Source organism: Cryptomeria japonica, chromosome 7 (genome assembly GCF_030272615.1).
Source record: "Cryptomeria japonica chromosome 7, Sugi_1.0, whole genome shotgun sequence".
Taxonomy (NCBI): Eukaryota; Viridiplantae; Streptophyta; class Pinopsida; order Cupressales; family Cupressaceae; genus Cryptomeria; species Cryptomeria japonica.
In genome coordinates, this window is record NC_081411.1 from 562,482,101 (window position 1) to 562,500,711 (window position 18,611).

General features: G+C 44.9%; 1 protein-coding gene across 1 annotated transcript in view; it reads left to right on the forward strand.

Annotated features, from left to right (window-relative positions):
* The window catches only part of LOC131078435 (E4 SUMO-protein ligase PIAL1), a 208,697-nt gene that overhangs the window by 132,659 nt on the left and 57,427 nt on the right, over window positions 1-18,611 (forward strand). The window contains exons 8-11 of the mRNA XM_058016133.2: window positions 802-869; window positions 958-1,006; window positions 1,126-1,210; window positions 1,329-1,430. Coding sequence (XP_057872116.1) covers window positions 802-869; window positions 958-1,006; window positions 1,126-1,210; window positions 1,329-1,430 — 304 coding nt within the window. The remainder of the gene's footprint in view (window positions 1-801; window positions 870-957; window positions 1,007-1,125; window positions 1,211-1,328; window positions 1,431-18,611) is intronic.

Genomic DNA, 18,611 nt, shown 5'->3' on the forward strand with positions numbered 1-18,611 from the left:
CTTTCTATAAGGGAAGATCTAAAAGGATATAATGTTGTAGCTTCTCCCAATAATTTATATCACTACTCTCTATTGATGCATAAGAATGGAGAGAAACACCAAGGCTAGTGAAATAGTTGGCTGTCCCATATTTTCTGCCTACAGGTGTGATCAAATTTTATATTTGTAGCTTCTCCCAATCATTTATATCACTACTCTCTATTGATGCATAAGAATGGAGAGAAACACCAAGGCTAGTGAAATAGTTGGCTGTCACATATTTGCTACCTATAGGTGTGATCAAATTTTATATATGAGAATTTACCAAGAAGAGGTAGAACTTCCTCTTTCCCAACTGGGACAATATTCTTCATAATTGCTACTGTTGTAGAAACACTTTCCACCTCTAACTGTCAATAACCTGCAACATATGCCGTCTTTAACCCTGCCAAAAGGGCCTCCCATTCCCCCTCATTATTTTTATTTTCACCAAGATGCATCAAACCCACCATCTACATATCTCCTTTCTTATCATGAAGGATGAATCTAGCCCCAGCATCGCCCTGGTTCCTTTTGGAGGCATCATTAAAATTCAGTTTAATTTCTACTATTGGGGACTCAATTTCTCATTACTTGATTGTAAAGTTACTGAACCAACTTGTTCTATTTCTTTCTTGTAGCTCTTATCTTCCCTACTAGCTATTATATATCCTCGCTTTGTTAGATTTTACTATGGTGATCAGTGGACTTTTTGTTAGAAATAGACTGATGAACCTTCTATGATTGCCTCTGATTTTAAGGGTACGTTTTGATCTCCTGCAGCGTTTGCTTGTAGTTCGCGCTGATGGTTTAGAGACTTCTGCTTGTCTTGTAACTCCATCTCAAGTCAAGTATGCAAGCATATTTTGCAATTTTCTTAAATGGATGTCACTTATTTACAGTGTATTATCTCTAATATTTGGTTTTGGCTTTGTACAGTTTCTTACTAAATGGGAAGGGTGTTGAAAAGCGATGCAACCTGTCAATGGTCTGTTAGCTTATGGTTTACATAGTTGTGGCCTGAAGTTGTTGCAGTATGAAATTTCCTAATGGAAAGGAATCTAATTCTTTTTTCTCATACTAATAATAAATGTCTCTTTGTACCAGGATACAGGTCCACAAATGCCAACAGATGTAACAAACATGCTTAAGATTGGCACAAATCTATTGCAGGCCATTGGGGATTTCAATGGTAATATATGCTTATATATTTGCAGTTTGTTTAGCAATTGGGTTCTATGTTGTGCTTTTGTTTTGTTGTGAGGATGGGATTGAAGAGTTGTCAACATTTTTATATCTTTCCATTGAAGGTAATTATTTAATTGCTATAACTATGATGAGTGCCTGTCCATCTGCTTCACCACCTTCAAAGCTGCGTGATTATGTTCCTGCTGCTTCAACATATTTATCAGGTACTTCTTGCAATAAATAATTTTAAAATTAGACATTGACAAATTCATTAAACTTTGTCAATAATGTAATACCAAATTCTTTCTTAGCTATGATGAGAGATCGACTGTTTTTTGTACAATCTCATTTGTATTAGAGCCATTAATGCCTTTTTTAGCAAATTGAATATTTTTTATGCTACTGAATCTTTGATATTTTTTTGATGTATAAAGATACTATATTATGAGGAGGAAAGGGAATCTTTTATGCCAAGTTGTTGGTTTGGGTTAAGGGCTTGGGTACGGGTCAAGGTCCGAGTATGCAATAGAGCAGTTTCTTCTCTCGGGTTTGTATATGGGTTCAATATACTAATAATACTCTTAATTGCCAACAAAACAAAATACCTCACATTTGCAAAAAGGAAAATACTCATAAATTCATTATTCGGCGATTCAATGTCAAATGTCAATACAAAATGAAAGTTACGATCAATATTAGTCTTCATATTGTTTTTCATCAAGAGCATCATGATAAAAGTCAATATTTGGTTTGTTTGAACCACAATAAATCATAGTGCCACTCCCACAAGCCATGCCATATGTAAAATCATTCTGATCTAAAGAGACTATGACAAGTTGTGCAACAAATGCATAAGTTGGCAGACCCAAGGTTTAGATCTCATATGCTATCACCTCCTTGTTGTAATTGGGTATCTTGTGTAACAAAAGATGCTAGTTGGAATGTGCATGGATCAAATCTGCAATTTTTTTTGTAGCCAACCAATTGTGCTTAACTGAGTGGATAAATGAGTATGTACTCCAATTCCACTTGATCAAAGAACTTGCAACTTGTTCAAATTGCATAGAGACTCAATACAAAATTTACAATTATAAAAGAGAAGTATAATATACAGCAATGAAATAAAATAAGGAATTAAAAAAATGCATACTTGAGATAGAGTTTTTTACCATGGATGTAACAAAATTCACAAGTGTCTTTCTTGTACTTGTTTTGAAGAGTGCAAACATCATGCTTCCTTGAAGATATTAAGTGGCCAAACTCACCCTAAGACAACATCTTGTATTTTTCTCATTTAGGAATATTTCTCTAAATGCAGTCCTGTATCCAACATCAATTTCTTTATCTCAACATGGTGCCATCCTACTCAAAAATGAAAGTATCTTTGTGCTATTCCATTTCGGGGATAAAACAAATGCTTGGAAATGCAAGGGTGTGGTCATTTTGTTCCAACAACCATGAATGATCTTTTGTACCCTTTTCGAAAATGCTTCTATGGGGTCATTCTCTTTGGCTTCTATTATGGTGCTTATTTTTTAGACCATTGAGTCCATGGCATCATAAATTTCACGAAAACATGGTTGATTGATATCAACATACTTGATCACACTCATGATGGGCTTAGTGAAACTCAAAATATATTCCACACACTACCACTCATTATTGAGGTTCAACGCTTTTACCTTTTGGGCTCTCTCTTTGTTTGATTGCTTACATACACTTGAAAGAGTATTGATGACCACAAAACTCAATAGCTCTTGAAACTTCATAGCAGGCCTCAAGATGATTGTGTGTGATGCAAATTGAGTCTTGACAATCTCATATGGTGTAAAAGAATAAATCAAGGTTAAAATGGAAAAGTGGATGGCATCAAAAAAATAAAAAATCAATAAAAATAAACTCACATTCAACAACTCTAACTTGGAGAAGGACTTAAAATGGGTTAAACATATGATAATTTTTCAGAAACATTTTAATCTCCTCAACCTTGGTGTAGTTTTCTTTGACCCAACTGATTTGTTTATAAATCTTGTGCATCACTAAGTTGAGGGAGTGGATGCATATGGTGTCCAAAAAATATGTCTGTATGCACCCTTCACCATCAAATCAATTGCCTTATAATTTTTAGCTGTGTTTGTTATGACTTGAACAACTTTTGTAGGGCCCAACCTCTTAATGGATTCCATAAGGATCTTGGCAATAAAGTTTGCATCCTTCACATGCTTTCGCAAGTAACTGCCTTCACAAACATCACCCCTTCAAGGCACATTGTAATCACATTAATTAGTGGTCTATTTTTGCAATCCTTCCATCCATCATAAATCATGGACACTTCTTTTTTGGGGTCACGTATCCTTGATTGCCAAGACTAGTGTAATCAGTAGGTGCATTAGTGATTGCTGTCACCATTTTCCACCAATAATTTGATCTGACAAGGTCGAAAGAAAGACTGTTGCCATAAATGCAATTAACAATGCTTTGATTTGCATCCTTCCTCCACTCATTTTGGAAGTCTTTTTCCAATGGGCCTCTTTTATGGTAAACAATTAGGGTATCATTTGTTTGCCCTCTTGGGTGAATAACTTAAAACATAAAGCACGTAATGCAGAATAATAACGCCATATATATCAGACAAGTATAAGAGATGTTATTCCATTCATAATTGTGTGTTACAAGTCACACTCCGAAGTATATAAAGATACCGAGGGGGTGTGAGCACCAATTGTCGCACCGCAACGACCACCCCTCAGTTGCCAACTAACCAAAACAATTACACATAATTAACTAGTCGTATGTTTGTGTACAATAATGCCGCTAACATCATCCCCCCCAAAAAAGAAAAGTCGTCTCCAGGTGACTAATAACAAAAACGGAGACAATGCAACCTATACAATATATACATCAGAAAAAATTAAGGAGGGGGTTGGGGAAGCGTCCCTGAAGAAGAAGGCTGAGACGCCGGTGTCTGGGCCGCCAAGTGGGCGCGGAGCTCATAAACCTGTTGAGTACGTGCAGTCATATCCTGCTCTGCCACCAATACTTTCTCCAAAGCCGTCTTCACCATGTGCGTGGCTTCCAGCAGCTCCTTCTCTTTGGTATCCGCTGTCGCTGTCATACCGACCAACCGAGTCTGCAACAGGCTCCGCTCGGTAGTGACTGCCTCTAACTCCTGCTGCACGAGGCTCCTCGCACTTTGCTCTGCTGACAGGCGAGTCTCTACCTTCGCCTTCTCTGCGTGGGTCATCTCTAGCTGAGCCAACAACTGGGCCCTCTCTGCTGCCCAGGAGGCCTGCTGAGTGGCCACATCCCTCTCCAACGCGGCTCTAGCAGCCTCGCGGACCGCAGACTCATGCTGGGTACGTCGTAGTGCATAGTAGGCGTCCCGATAGACCTGCTCAATCTCGCAGACAACTGCCGTCACTCGACTCTCCACAATGGGCTGACGCACCATCCAAGCCTGGAGCATCTCCTCTGTCTCAGTAGTCGGCCATCCCCGAGACTCAAAGCATGTAGTAAAGGCTGCGGGGCAGCCCACCTGCATAAACCGTAGGGTCCTTTCCAACTCCACCACAACCTGCTGCAATGCTCGCGTCTGGGCAATGGCCACCACCTGCCTACCCCTCGTCACCATGTCAGCTAGATAAGCCTCAATGCCCTCCCCCTCCTGCTCCGAAGGTTGTGAAGTCTTTGGCGGAAGAGACACAACCGCATCCTACTGTGAAGGTACCTCCTCCGCCACTAGAGGTGTACCATCCCCCGGCGCCTAGATGGCAGAGACGACCTCTCTTGCTGCGTGCCCAACTATCGGTACATGTGTCTCACCAGAGGAATCGTCCAAGTCGACTACCTCTGCTCTAGTCTCCCGACAAGGTGAGAATACAACAGCTCCCTCCGGTTGTGCCAATGTCATCTGAAATCGCTGTGTGAGCCAGCTCTCCATAGCCATGACCGACGGGTCGGCACGCATCTCTACGACTAGGGGATGGGTCGCTGTCATTGGCTCCTCCAACAAAGACGCATAAACAGTCACCACTGCCTCAGTCCCCACAACATCCAACCGCACCTGAGGCTCCGTATCCACCACCTCCCTCAGCCCCTGCTCCTCAGCGACCACTACCCGATGCGGTGACTCCTCTGTCCCTGACTCTGCCATGTCCTTGGTAAGTGCCGCTGTGGTTGGGCCCGGGCCCGGTGATGCTACCTGTTGCTGGATGGGGCCAAGTATATCTGGCGTGCGGCTCTCCCCAAAGGTCGGAATAAAGGTGCCGCCCACTCCAGATGATGGCACAGGTGTGCCCATTGGTAGCAGGGGTGGGGCAAACAGGACCCGCTCCTCTGTCGCCCTACTGCTATCATCCTCCTCATCTTCTGCTTCTAAATCCTCTGTACTACTGGAATCCCTCCCGCTGTTAGGCTCCCCTGAGGCCGATGTCGTATCTACCGCTCGTTTTCGCTTCGCGGAAGAGTGCCCAATGTCCAAGTGCCTCCAATACATGATAGGAGGCTCACCTGCTGCCAACGGTCCCTGTGGCAGTACCTCCAACTCTGCCTCCGGCACTGCTTCCTGCGTGGCCTCCAGGAACAACCCTATAGCATAGTGGGGCATATAGAATGTGCGATGCTGCATCGTCAAGAACTCATACATGCGCTCTGCTAGTAACGCGGCCCAATCAGTAATGCGGCCCAATCATACACAATGCCATTCATCAACCCGTTCATGAGCATAATCTGAGGGAGGGCGATGTCCGATGCCCTACCCGACCTTGTCAATCTGCTCTTAATGACATCCATAATGCATCGCTAGTGGCCCTCTGCAACAAAGATCTTATGGATTCCTCAGCCGTTTGTGGCGTTAGCCACGTTGTCCAACTCTGCTGCCGTCAAGTTCCTGGAGATTAATTTAATCCACTGTTCCTTCTCTTCCCGCTTCATCTTTCTAGCCTTCCTCTATTTTCCTGCCCTGTCTGCCTGGAATGCCGAATACTCTCGTGAAGTCCATCGCTTTGAAGGATATGGTAACATCCCTCTCGAGGTATTCAAAGGTACTGGTGTGTGTGTGTCTGTCGAAGGTGTCCACCATGAACTGTAGGGCATCCTCGTACTCACGGATAGGAAACAAGGGCATCTGAATAGCCCACTCTACTTCTGCCTTACGGAGGTTTTGCTTCACCAGATCATTGTCGGGAGTGTCCTGCCACCATTTCCGGCATTCCGACCCATTCGGGCCTTCAAAGGTGATATTCTGGGGTGTTAACATATTCTTCCCACTTATGGCAGCTTGTGGTGCTTTCTGTTTTTGCTTCTGTCGGGCGCTGACATCCATGGTGCTGCCTACAACACGTACACCTGACGATAAAACCCTGGTATTGCTATCCATCTGGCTGCTACTGGAGGAAGCCTGCAGCTGTTTTTTCCAACTTCGTTTCCCCGCTGAATCCATTAATCTCTGGTATAAGTGATTTTTGGTTAAAATCGTACGGTCATTGGACACCTTCGTAACGACCTTCTTTTGTTGTGTATGGTTGTTGCTGTGCGGGCTGGGCTGTGTGTCTTTCTTCGTGCGTGGCAGCTGTGGGTTTCCTTCTTTTTTCCTTGCGTTCCTTCTCCTTTTTTTTTCCTTGCGTTCCTTCTTTTTTTTTTCCTTGCGTGGGCTGCGTGGTGCGGGGTTCACTTCTTGCATGCATTGTGCGTTTTGTGTCTGCGGGGCTTTGTTTTAAGTGCGGGTGCCACCACATGGTGGTATCCACCACCGGTGGTCCCACCCTACGGTGGTGCCACCGCACGGTGGCTTCACCGCCGGTGGGCACATCGTCGGTGTTACCACCGCACGGTGGCTTCACTGTCGGTGGTCCACCGCACGGTGGCTTCACTGTCGGTGGTCCACCGCACGGTGACTCTACCGCACGGTGGCTCCACCGTTGATGGTCCATCACACGGTGGTCCTATCGTCGGTGGTCCCACCGCTGGTTGTTCACTGCCGGTGTGATCACCGCACAGTGGCCCCCGTTTTTTTTTTTCTCTAAAATAGACTGTCAAACATCTTGACTGGAGGGTCCAGGTTCCCTCCGTTCGTGATAAACCTTTAATTTTGACCCATTGACAGCGTTTGGTATCTCCTTCCCGTCCAGCATCCATAACTTGATCGCCCCGTTGGCATTGACCTGGCATACCTTGAAGGGCCCTAGCCATCGCACTTTAAATTTTCCTGGTTTGATTTCGTTCTTCCCATTGAATTTCAACACTAATTGCCTAGGAGTAAAATTCATTCGTCGAAGATGCTTGTCATGCCAGACCTTCCGTCTTTGCTGGGCTGCCTCTGTGGCCCATTGTGCCATCATTCTTTTTTCGTCCAACTTGCTTAAGGCATATAGTCTCTCTCTCAGACTCTCCATATCCCCGAGTCTGTTTTTTATCGCAATGCGAAGGCTTGGCACCATGAATTTTGCTGGCACCACCGCTTCCTGCCCGTACATGAGTTGGAATGGAGTCTGACCCGTGGTCACCTTGTAGGTCATTCTATAGGCCCATAGTACAGAGGGTAACTTCTCCTCCCAATCTTCCTTTTCTACCCCTCAGGACTTGTAAATTACGGATACCAATATTTTGTTTGTGGCCTCGGCCTGGCCATTGGCACGTGGGTAGTACGGGCTTGATAATGAGTGAAAAATCTTAAACTCTGAGGTCAATAGCCGTATGACATGGTTCACAAAGTGCCCCCCTTCGTCACTGGTCAACTGAATAGGTATACCATATTGCGTAATGATTTGTTCGTAAATAAATTTCGCCGTGCTTACTGTCGAGTTATCCGGGAGAGCCCTCGCCTCCACCCACTTAGTCAAGTATTCTGTCGCAACCACAATGTACCAGCACCGTCGTGTGCAACTAGCCTTAAGAGGCCCTACAAAGTCGAGTCCCCATCGTTCGAAGAGTTCCTGTGTGTGCGATGGGTTGAGGGGCATGAAGTCTTTAGAGGTTTGCCTACCCGTTGGCAAGTGTCGCACCCCACGACCCACTCCCTGGTGTCGTGATGTATGGTTGGCCACCACAGTCCTGCTAGAAGCACCTTGCGGGCTGTAGTGTCTGGGCCCATATGTCCACCTGCGGGTCCTTCATGTGCCTCCCTTAATATGCTCGAGACTTCTTCCTCCATGACACAATGCCTTAATACTTGGTCCGGCCCCATTTTGTAGAGTAACCCGTTGATGAGCGAAAAAGTCCTACTCCTTTTTACGAGCTTTCTCTGTTCCCCTGGAGGCATACCCTTCGGAAATCGGGACGTCGACTGGTACTCTCCAATCTTCTTGTACCACGAAGGAAGTACGGCTATTTGGAACAAGTGCGCATTCGGTAAATCATCATTTACTCCCTCTGGAGGTTCCCCCGACTTAATCCGGGACAGTTGATTGGCTATGACATGACTTCGCCCTGGTCTTACCACAATTAAAAATGTGAACTCCTGTAGTAGCAATATCCAACGACTTATCCTCCCCTGGATAATAGGCTTGTTTACCAAGTACATGAGTGCTTGATGGTCTACGTAAAATGTGAACGGTGTAGCCAGTAGGTAATGATGGAATTTCTGTATGGCATAGACCATGCCGAGGGCTTCGCGTTCTGTGGTACTGTAGTTCTTTTCAGCTTTCAAGAGCAACCTGCTGGCAAAATAAACGGGGTGGTCCAACCCGTGTCCTCCTCCCTGGGCTAATGTAGCCCCGATGGCGTAGTTTGAAGCATCCACATGAATGTGGAATTCCTTATCCCAATTTGGGTATGCCAGTATGGGTGCTCCCATCAACCTTGTCTTCAGCTCTTCAAAGGCCTTGCTCTGTTGCTCTGTCCAGATGTATGGTTCCCCTTTCCGTGTCAACCTATCCAACGGGTGGGACACCCCAGCGAAGTTCTTGATGAACCTCCTGTAGTACCCCACATGACCAAGGAAGGATTTTATCCTGGTGACGTCCGTAGGAGGTTCCATTTCTACTATTACTCGAATCTTGTCCGGGTCCGTTTTCAATCCTTCTTTACACACGATGTGTCCAAGCAATCTTCCCTGTGGTACCATGAATCTACATTTCTTCGGATTGAGGGCCAACCGTGCCCTTCGACATCTCTCTAGGCACTCCCCGAGGGTTTTTAGGTGGATGTCCTGTCCGCTGTAAATAGACCAATCGTCCAGGAAAGCTTTGAAGTTCCCCACCGACATCTTGTCGAAGATGTGCAAGATGATGCACTGAAAGGTGGCAGGTGCATTGCATATACCGAAGGGCATTCGGTTGTATGCATACACCCCGTCCTCCACCACGAAGGTTGTTTTCAACTTATCTTCCTTCGTGATGGATATCTGGTTGTACCCAGAGAACCCATCCATGAAGGAATAGATTTCATGTCCAGCTACTTCCTCCAAGATGCTGTCGGTGAAGGGTATGGGAAACGGGTCTTTAATAGTGACAGTGTTCAGACATCGGAAGTCTACACAGATCCGGATCTAATTGGCCTCTTTCTTGAGGGAAATCACAATGGGAGACACCCATTCGCTTGTCTGAACTTTGAAGATTATGCCCGCTTCCAACATCCGCTCAATTTCGTCGTTCACGCGTGCAACATAATTCTTGTCCATACGGTAAGGCCGCTTCCTCACCGGCTAGGCTCTCGATACTAATGTTATTCGGTGTACACAACTCTGGGGGCAGGCCCTTCAGGTCCTTGTACATCCATGCAAAGACATCCTTGTATTCAAGGAAAATTTTGAAGGCTGCAGCCTTCAGCATTGGATTCCATTCATCTCCGACAAGGATGATCTTGGGGTCACTCATCCCCCCGAGGTTTGTCTCCTTTAAATTGGCTTCCTGGTATTTAATGGGCTCCCCCGTCGGTAATTGGTGTTCCAGCGTCTCATTCACCGAGGCCTCCCCTTCCTTGTACTCGCCATATTCTGGGGGAAATATATCTGGTTCTTCCTTGATGCTCAATACATTGCACAAGGGTGTAAATAATTCATAATCTCCCATTTGCCAATGGAAGAGGCCATTCAAGGAGTCCCCGTCGTCCCCTGAGCATGCCTCCAGTTCTAACACCCCTTAGTCACTGGGCTTCATGCGGCGTCCGTCTCCGCCCTCTGCCAAATGGTCTCCCTCAGATTCCGAGTCGGAGGAGGATGCCAACTCCTCACTCACCATCTGTGTACGGAGATCGATCATGTACTTCCTCCCCACCTTTTCCAAGGAAAGAGTATTCCACTTCCAGTTATGGTTTGCTTTCGCTGCAATGAGCCACCCACGCCCGAGGATGGCGTCATACCCTTTTTGCTTAAGTGGAATTACTACAAAATCTAGCACGAATGGCTGTGTGCCAATCATCACTTGCTGGCCCATGAGGGTACCAAGGGGTTTAATCCCATGCTGATCTACCCCTAGTAGGTTGAACATGGGGGGCCACAACGTAGGCTTTCCCAGTTTTTTCCATGTGGCTTCTGGGAGCACATTTATTCCTGACCCTCCATCCACAATAGTGTCTGTCAAGGTAGTTCCCAGTATGCCCATTTCTACCACCGCCGTTTGGTGTCCGCTGTTGACTACCAACAACATGGGGTCGATCGTGGGGCTTAGGACCTCCCTTAATGCAGGGTCGGCTGTGGGGCTCACGACCTCCCTCATTTTCACTTGTGAGGGTACAAAGTTTAAGATAGCCGTTTTTAACTGCGGCACGGTCTCCAGGAGGTCTTGTATTCTCACGGGTACCTCCATTTGCAATATTTGCCATAAGATTTCCTCTTCTCCCCTCGTTCATGGCGGATTTGAGGTCTGGTTGCTGTTTTGTCCTTGTGCGGCCATTTCCTTTGTGATCTCGTCTGTTGCTTCCCACACTCTCGCTGTCTCCGTGTGGGGATTTGGGTATGCACCCTGTTTGGCCTTCAGAGATGAAGCATGCCAAATTATAGAGCAGTTCCATACTAAGTTTGGGACAGGCCATGGGTCAGGCTTAGCAACAGCCCACCAAATCCTCAGGGCAGGCTATTATTGGCCTACCTTATTCCGGGACACCCATGAACATGCGAAAATCTGCCATGTTTGCCAAGTATCCGCAACTAAGGAGCGAACCCCAGCCATGCCAGTCCGACCAGTCATAGAGGTAAAACCGTTTGGCCAGTGGGCGCTCGACTTCATAGGTACGATCAAACCCGCCCTCCTCTGCGCAACACAGGTACATTATAACCGCTTCTGATTATTGTACGAGGTGGTTTGAAGCTCAATCTTTGAAGCAATGCAATGCTGATGCTGTTATTAAATTCCTAGAAAAAAACATTATCACGTGTTTTGGTTGTCCTCATGCTTTAGTCTGTGATAACGATTCTACATTTGCATCATTAAAATTTTCAAATTGGGCCTTTGATTACAGGATTACACTAAAATTTTCATCTAACTACTATCCCCAAGGTAACGGTTTAGCAGAATCCACTAACAAGAACTTGCTGCAAGTGATCAAAAAACTTCTAGACAAGAATCTGAAAGATTAGCACACCCAACTCCGATTTGCCCTTTGGGCAAACCGCACCAGATGTAAGTCCGCCATCAAAACTTCACCATACCATTTGGTAGATGGCCTCGACCCCATCTGTCCTATACAATTGAGAATACCAACCTTGCAATTCTTGAGAGAATATGTAGAAATCAACAACGCCGTAGAGGCCCGGTTGTCCCAACTGCTGTATTTGGAAGAAAAGAGAGACAACGCCATAGAAAATTTCGCCAAACACCAAGAAGTGGTCAAACGTTGGTTTGACCAAAGGGCAAAAGTGAAGGCCTTCCACATTTTTGACCTTGTCCTTTGTTGGGACAAAGTTATGAGCGGAAAGGAGAGCACGCTAAATTTGATAATCTGTGGCTCGGTCCTTTCCAGATTTTTGAAATTTTGGGAGAGAATGCATTTCGACTCAGGACCCTAACAGGTGAGGACGTCCCCTTGCCTGTGAACGGTCAATTCCTCAAGCATTATTTCCAGCCTTAGGTTTCTCGAAGCCTTTCCCCTGTATATGGTAGTTTAGTTTTCCGTTTCCTGTTTTAGCTTAGTTTTCGTTTCCTGTTTTAGTTTAGTTTCTTGTTTTCCTGTTTTGTTTTGGGACCTTTGTCAATTTTGAAAGGAGGCTTATGTCGTGCACGATTTTGGTGCGATGCTAGATTTCTGTAACCTTCTACTTCTAGGATCCAAGTTCTGGGAGGACTCTTGATTGATGGAGCACCCCATGATGAGGTCGGATTAATCTAGATGACCTTTCTTTGCAAGATCTTGTTTTTGTCAAAACCTATCCCCGATATCGTGATTACTGCACAAACACATTTTAAAATCGCATACAATTAGTTGTTAATCAAAGGGACACTACATCGATGAAAAGTCCGAGGCTATGCTTCAGCGACCATTGTTACGCTCAATCCCGCGTAGGCTTCATTGCCTGCCATGCCAAAAAAAAAAAAAAGAAGAAGAAGAGGAAAGAATCAAGAGTAAAGACATTTTGAAATCAATTTGATATTAGGCATAAGATTGGCAAATGGGAATGCAGGCATCTCTGTCGGTACAGAGCAAAAAGTAAAACCTTCTTGCCGGAAACAGAGCAATCTCTGTGAGCTAACGGGCGATAACTCCGTCGGGGCTATGAACGTTTGCTGGCAGCGGGGCTCTATCCAGGTTGCTTTGAAGTATCAGCTCGTTGGGCATCTCGACATTGTGAAACATTGATGCCTCAACTTTTTCTAGGCTGGAATAAACTCCACTTGCACACACTAGTTAATCCGATTTGCGTGTGATTAGATTTGACCCTCGACACTATCTCGTTTTGAAAGGCCTTTTCTCGTCTGAATTGTGGTGGTTAACCAAGAGATCCTGGGTTCGATCCGGACTTGCATCCTCGAAATGAGTGGGAGCATTTCTCCAGCAGAGTCGCCATTTGTTGTGCATTGCACACGCTCCCTGTCGCCGACAAGGTCCCCCTTCCCTTTTTGAGCCTTTCGTCTTCGCCCTGTTGAGTTTCACGTAGAGTGTCTCACGTCGTTTCGAGCGAGCCCGCGACTGGTTCATGAAGTGATGATGTTGAAAGAAGAGAAGCCAGTGATTCCATTAGGCTAGTCTAGCCCTCGGGCACAAATTCCAAAAGATTGTTCAAAATTGTGAAATCGCCTTGAATGGGCGTAAGATGATAGAGGTTGGCGAAGCCCGCCAAGCAAAGGACAACGCGTCTGAAGGTCGCACGAGGACCCAAAGTTGCCGTTTTTCGCATAAGAGCGATGAGATAAATTGCATGAGGTTTGTTTTTACGAAGTTTACAAGATTTGAACGAATGACGATTTTCGCCAGTTGGTGGAGAAGGAGCAAATTTCCTTGCAAAATGCCAAAGTTGCCAAAATCGCCCAAAGGGCCGAATTTCAAACTCTGGGGTTGAAATTTCGAAAAGTTTAAAAAAGGGCCAAAAGGGCCAAAAGGGCCGAAATTCGGACCTTAAGGCCGAAATGCCAAAAAAAAGAAAGTTGGCAAAATCTCCAAAAGGTCCGAAATTGCAAAAGTTGGCAAAATAGCCCAAAGGGCCGAATTTCGGACCCTGGGGCCGAAATTTCAAAGTTTAAAAATTGACAAAATCGTTGAAAGCTCCGAAAATTGGCAAAATGGGCCTAAGGTCCGAAATTTGTAGAAGTTGACAAAATTGGTCTAAGGTTCGAAAAAAAACACTTAAAGTTGCCAAAAACCTCAAAAGGTTCGAAATTCGTAAAAAACTGGCAAAAGTTTTCAAAGGTCCGAAATTTCACTTAAGTTGGCAAAATCGCCCAAAGGGCCGAATTTCGGACCCTGAGATTAAAATCTCAAAAAGTTTAAAGTTGCCAAAATCGCCTTATGGGCCGAATTTCGGACCCTAAGGGCAAAATGGGAGAATTTGTAAAACTGGCAAAAACGTTCAAAGATCCGAAGTTTGTGTGAAAATCGCCAAAACGTCTGAAAAGTCCGAAAAGATAAAGCGCCGAAGTTCTCCAAGGTAAAAACGCAGTTTAGGTTTCAAAATCCTCCATTCCAACGAAGTCGCGAGCTAGAGGATAGACGCGAAGAAGCAAGGGTCAATTTTGGCGAAAACTACAAATGGTCCGAAGTTCGCCATCAATATCAAAATCGCGACGCATAGGGCAAAAATGAGGAATTGGAAATTGGTCAAATCCTCCATTCCTCCGAAGATCACAGCGTAGAAAGTGCAATAAACCTCATAACGCAAAGGCATCCGAAGTTTGTGATTTGGGAGACGAAGTGTGAAGTTTAAAAGTCTACAAAAACCCCCCCATACCACCGAAGTTCGCGTGAGGGAGGATCGCGTAGGGTTTTGAAGGGGGAGCCAAAGCATAATTTGCATCCAAGGTAAAACACTGACATAAACCCTTCCAAGCGTCCAAGTTCAAATTGTCATTTCGCCTAAAGGTAAAATCGATTAGTCTAAAACTCAAGATTGCAAATTCTTTTCAAACAACAGCCGCAAAAATTTGAATTAGAGAGATAAACGTTGGAATTCAAAATTTGCAGAACTATCCATTCGTTCTTGCACAACAAATCGGGCAGTTTCTGGCCATCCATTTTCACCAGGTAAGTACGCTCTACCTCTCTTGATCATCTGAAATATTTATAAATTGGATGCATGCCTGTGCAAAAGTGATTAAAATGCTTAGCCTTAAATCTTCAAATTCGCATCTTTTTTCCGATTATTAAAACGTCATGCAAAGCAATCGAAATTAGGATTTGCTCCTAAGAATCAGCTAGGAATTGCATTTTCAAACTTAGGAGAATTTTCCGAGCTTTGTCCCTTTTGAAAATTAATCCCGAAAATGCTTAAGTTTAAATTCGCGATCAAAAGCTTCGTGAATAAATGTTTTGCTCAACCAAGCTCTCAGTTAGCAATATTTCACTGTTTGCAATCCAAATTTTGAATTAATCCTTATGCTGGCTTATTCTCTAACCCGCCTTACTTCTTTTATATCGCCCCGTAATCCACGTTCGGCTATGCAGGATAAATGCCTAAATCGGCGGTGGAATCATCAAAAATGCCTGCTATAGCCGAGACATCGCGAGCATCCAAACCAGATATCCCACGCAAAGTCGAAAAGATGAAGTACCAATATCAAAGAGGGGGATTGAGGGAGTCAAAGGTTCAAAGCATCTGGGACAGTGTCGGTGATACCGACCTAGGCCATATTGATATCCAAGACTTCAGGAATCGGGTCTTCTCCCCTAACGCATATGGCAAGCCCAAAGAGATGGTGGAAAGTGGCATCGCCCAAGCGGCGGGATTTCCTCCAGCAGTACAAAACTATGAGTTAGTGGTAGAGGCAGCAGTACAAAACTATGAGTTAGTGGTAGAGGCTGCCTGACATTATCAGCCAGGTTCTAGATTGGTGCTCCTCGAGAATATGATCCTCGCCAACTTCACTCCTGAGGCCATTGGCGACGCATTCGACATTCCCTTCCCAAACAATCCTACGGCCACGACTATAGACGAAGCACAGGGGGCATATGATATGAATCCGGCCAGATGCAGAACACTGTTCAACGAAAAGTGGTACAAGGAGAGAAGGCCTCCAAGCGCCAGAATTGGGAAAAAGACCCCAAGAAGTGACTTTCACAATGAGCATGGGGATATGGTCACATTACTCAACAGGGTTATGGGACTTCCTAAATCCAACTACTTTGAAGAGTGGATGTTTTATTTCACAGAGCAAGTCTTCGCTGGGAAGTGTAAGTTTGACTGGGCCCAGATCATAAGCGACAACATCCACACTCAGCTAATTGAACTCGAGAGCAAAAAGTACCTACTATGACCTCCTATTTGGTCTACATGTTCGCCAAGAACCAGCCACGCCAGGTTTGATAATGAAAGGTGAAATCGGGAATGGGCCTGGTCAAGTAAAGGTATATGATTGTTACCCACAGCTTCACTATCAAGATATAGCTCAGAGAGAAAAGAACAACCCGACTTATGCAGTTGGCTAGTATGAGCGCGTTAAAGACGCCTTCACAATGCGCCTGGTCAGGCTAATGTAGGGAGGATTACACATAAGGCTCTCGGAGCAAGCTACTATTCTAGTATAGAGATACAGAGCCTGGTTCATCCAGTTCCCAAGGTTCTCCTATATCCGAATAGCGGGCTTTGATGGTGCCCCTCTCCGACTTCCACGGTACCCAACCGACAAGATAGTTCTTATGGAGGTCGCAAGGCAGTCACGTCCGGCCTGTATCTTACTCAGAGATAGCAAGCAGGCTGGATTCGCGTTCCCCATGATTATAGGCAACCAAGATGTCCATTTGAAGACCCCCACCCTAGCAGAGGAATCCTTCGCAGAGCTGGCTTCCTATGGCCTACAAGAGCATTTTCCAAGGAAGTGCTTTGATCGCGATAATCTGGCAAAGAGAGCCTATGGCAGGCGGTACAGAGCAAAGGAATCAGTTGAAGATTATTGGAAAAACTGCTCTGATGACTATGAGGTCCGGAGGCGTGAATATTCAAGGCTGAGTGTGCAGCAAATGCGACTCTTTGAATACCGTCGGGTCTCGGATCAACTCACAGATTCAGGGAATTGTCTGCAAGTCTGGGAATTTGGGGCAATGAGGCATCTTCTGCCAGACGTTGATTGGTCACAGGACCCTATCACTGATTTTGAGGCAGTCATGGCAGCCCCAACAAGATATACAGACCTATGGCTGCATCAGCAGATTGAAAGACTAATTCATGAGGGAGTCCAGTTCACCTACCACTTAATGGGCAGCTTCTCAGTCCTCCGAAGATGAGGGAACTTCCAGTGCAGCTAGAGAAGAAAGTGAGAAACCTGAAAAGAGAAAGAAAGCTAAGGCTTACAGAGGTACTCGGACGTCCAAGAGAACAAGAAGAGAAAAGATTCCTATAAGAAGACCAGAGGCCACTTCATCATCAAAGGACCCCAGTTCGTCCGACGATGTAGTAGAATTGGATTATATACCTGCTCCTCCTTCCTAGAGTGACATCGATGCATTTGGAGCTGATGATCCTCCCGCACCCGACATGCTAGAAGCTGAGCTAATAGCTATTGAACCAGCTGAGCCGGGTAACCAAATTGAGGAAGGGGAAATTGCATCCATCCAGGAGATCAAAGTGCATGAACCCACCCAACAGAGTCGCCATGAACTGCTGCTCCATAACATTGCCAAAGATGACTCTACTGTTGAAGGAGAGCAAAAGACAAACACACAAGAGAATGACTATCACCATGAAGAATGACACAAGAGAAATCATTGATAAAGAACATGATGCGTGCGAGACAATTCTGAACACCATGCAAGAACTCAGCAAAATTATCCTCCGATCAATGGTCTCGGGATGGCAAAATGCCCTGTCCAATAAAGTGATACGGCCAGACTGGGAAGAAAGACTAGGGACGGATAGGATCACCTATTCCGTTAAGGACCCAAGTTTTGCTAGTCAATTCCAGTCAGACATGCTGTGCTTCGAGCGTAATCGTTCCAGCTGGAAGGATGGTTTGAAGCACGTGGACCAATATCTCGAGGGCATGCAATATAAAATTCGCCATCCTCCTATGCCTCCATTTAGTCTGCTATTCCAATTATGCATCAGGTTCTAGGAGTATGTTCGTGAGGAGCGTGCGGCAGGGCGTGATCTTTGGCAGGAATATTTGCATAGTGAAGATGAGTTCTTGGAAAAGGAATCTACAAATGGAAAAGAGAAAGTGCTTTCCTAGAAAGTGTTTTTTCCTTATAAATCTTGAAAATGCACTTTTTGGCCAAAAGGTCATGTTTGACTTCCAAGTCAACTAAAATGTAAAACTTTATGTATGCACCTTTTTGGGATTATTTTTGGATATGTTCTAATTGCCTTTTTGGGTAGTTATTACTCCCTTTGGGATGGTTGTTGATATTTGCCTCCCATTTATGGGTATGGGCAGCCATGTTTTATGGATGAATCTGGGCCACTTGTTTAGATTAGATCTTGGCCATCCATCCATTTTTGAAGCCTATTTAAGGGACTGGTTTTCCCTCATTTTGTAAGAAGTTCTTGGATTATTGCGAAAGCTCAGACGAAATTTACAAGATTTAATGCAAAGTTAAGACTGTTTTCAAGTTTCCTTGTGAGTGCATGGTCTCCTTCTTCATTATTTTTGAATTTTTCAGTTATGCTTCTTTCCTTCATATAGCATTTTCTAAGTAGACATCTGATAGAATCCTCGCTGTTCATACCATTAGGGAATGGTTGATTGTCTTTCCTTCTGCATGGTTAATCTGAACCTTTCACATGCTTAGTTCGGTTATTGAATGCTCACTGAATGAATGTAAAAGTTCTAATGTTGTATTTGATAGCATGAAAATCCTACTTTCCTTTGAAGATCGCACTAGATTGA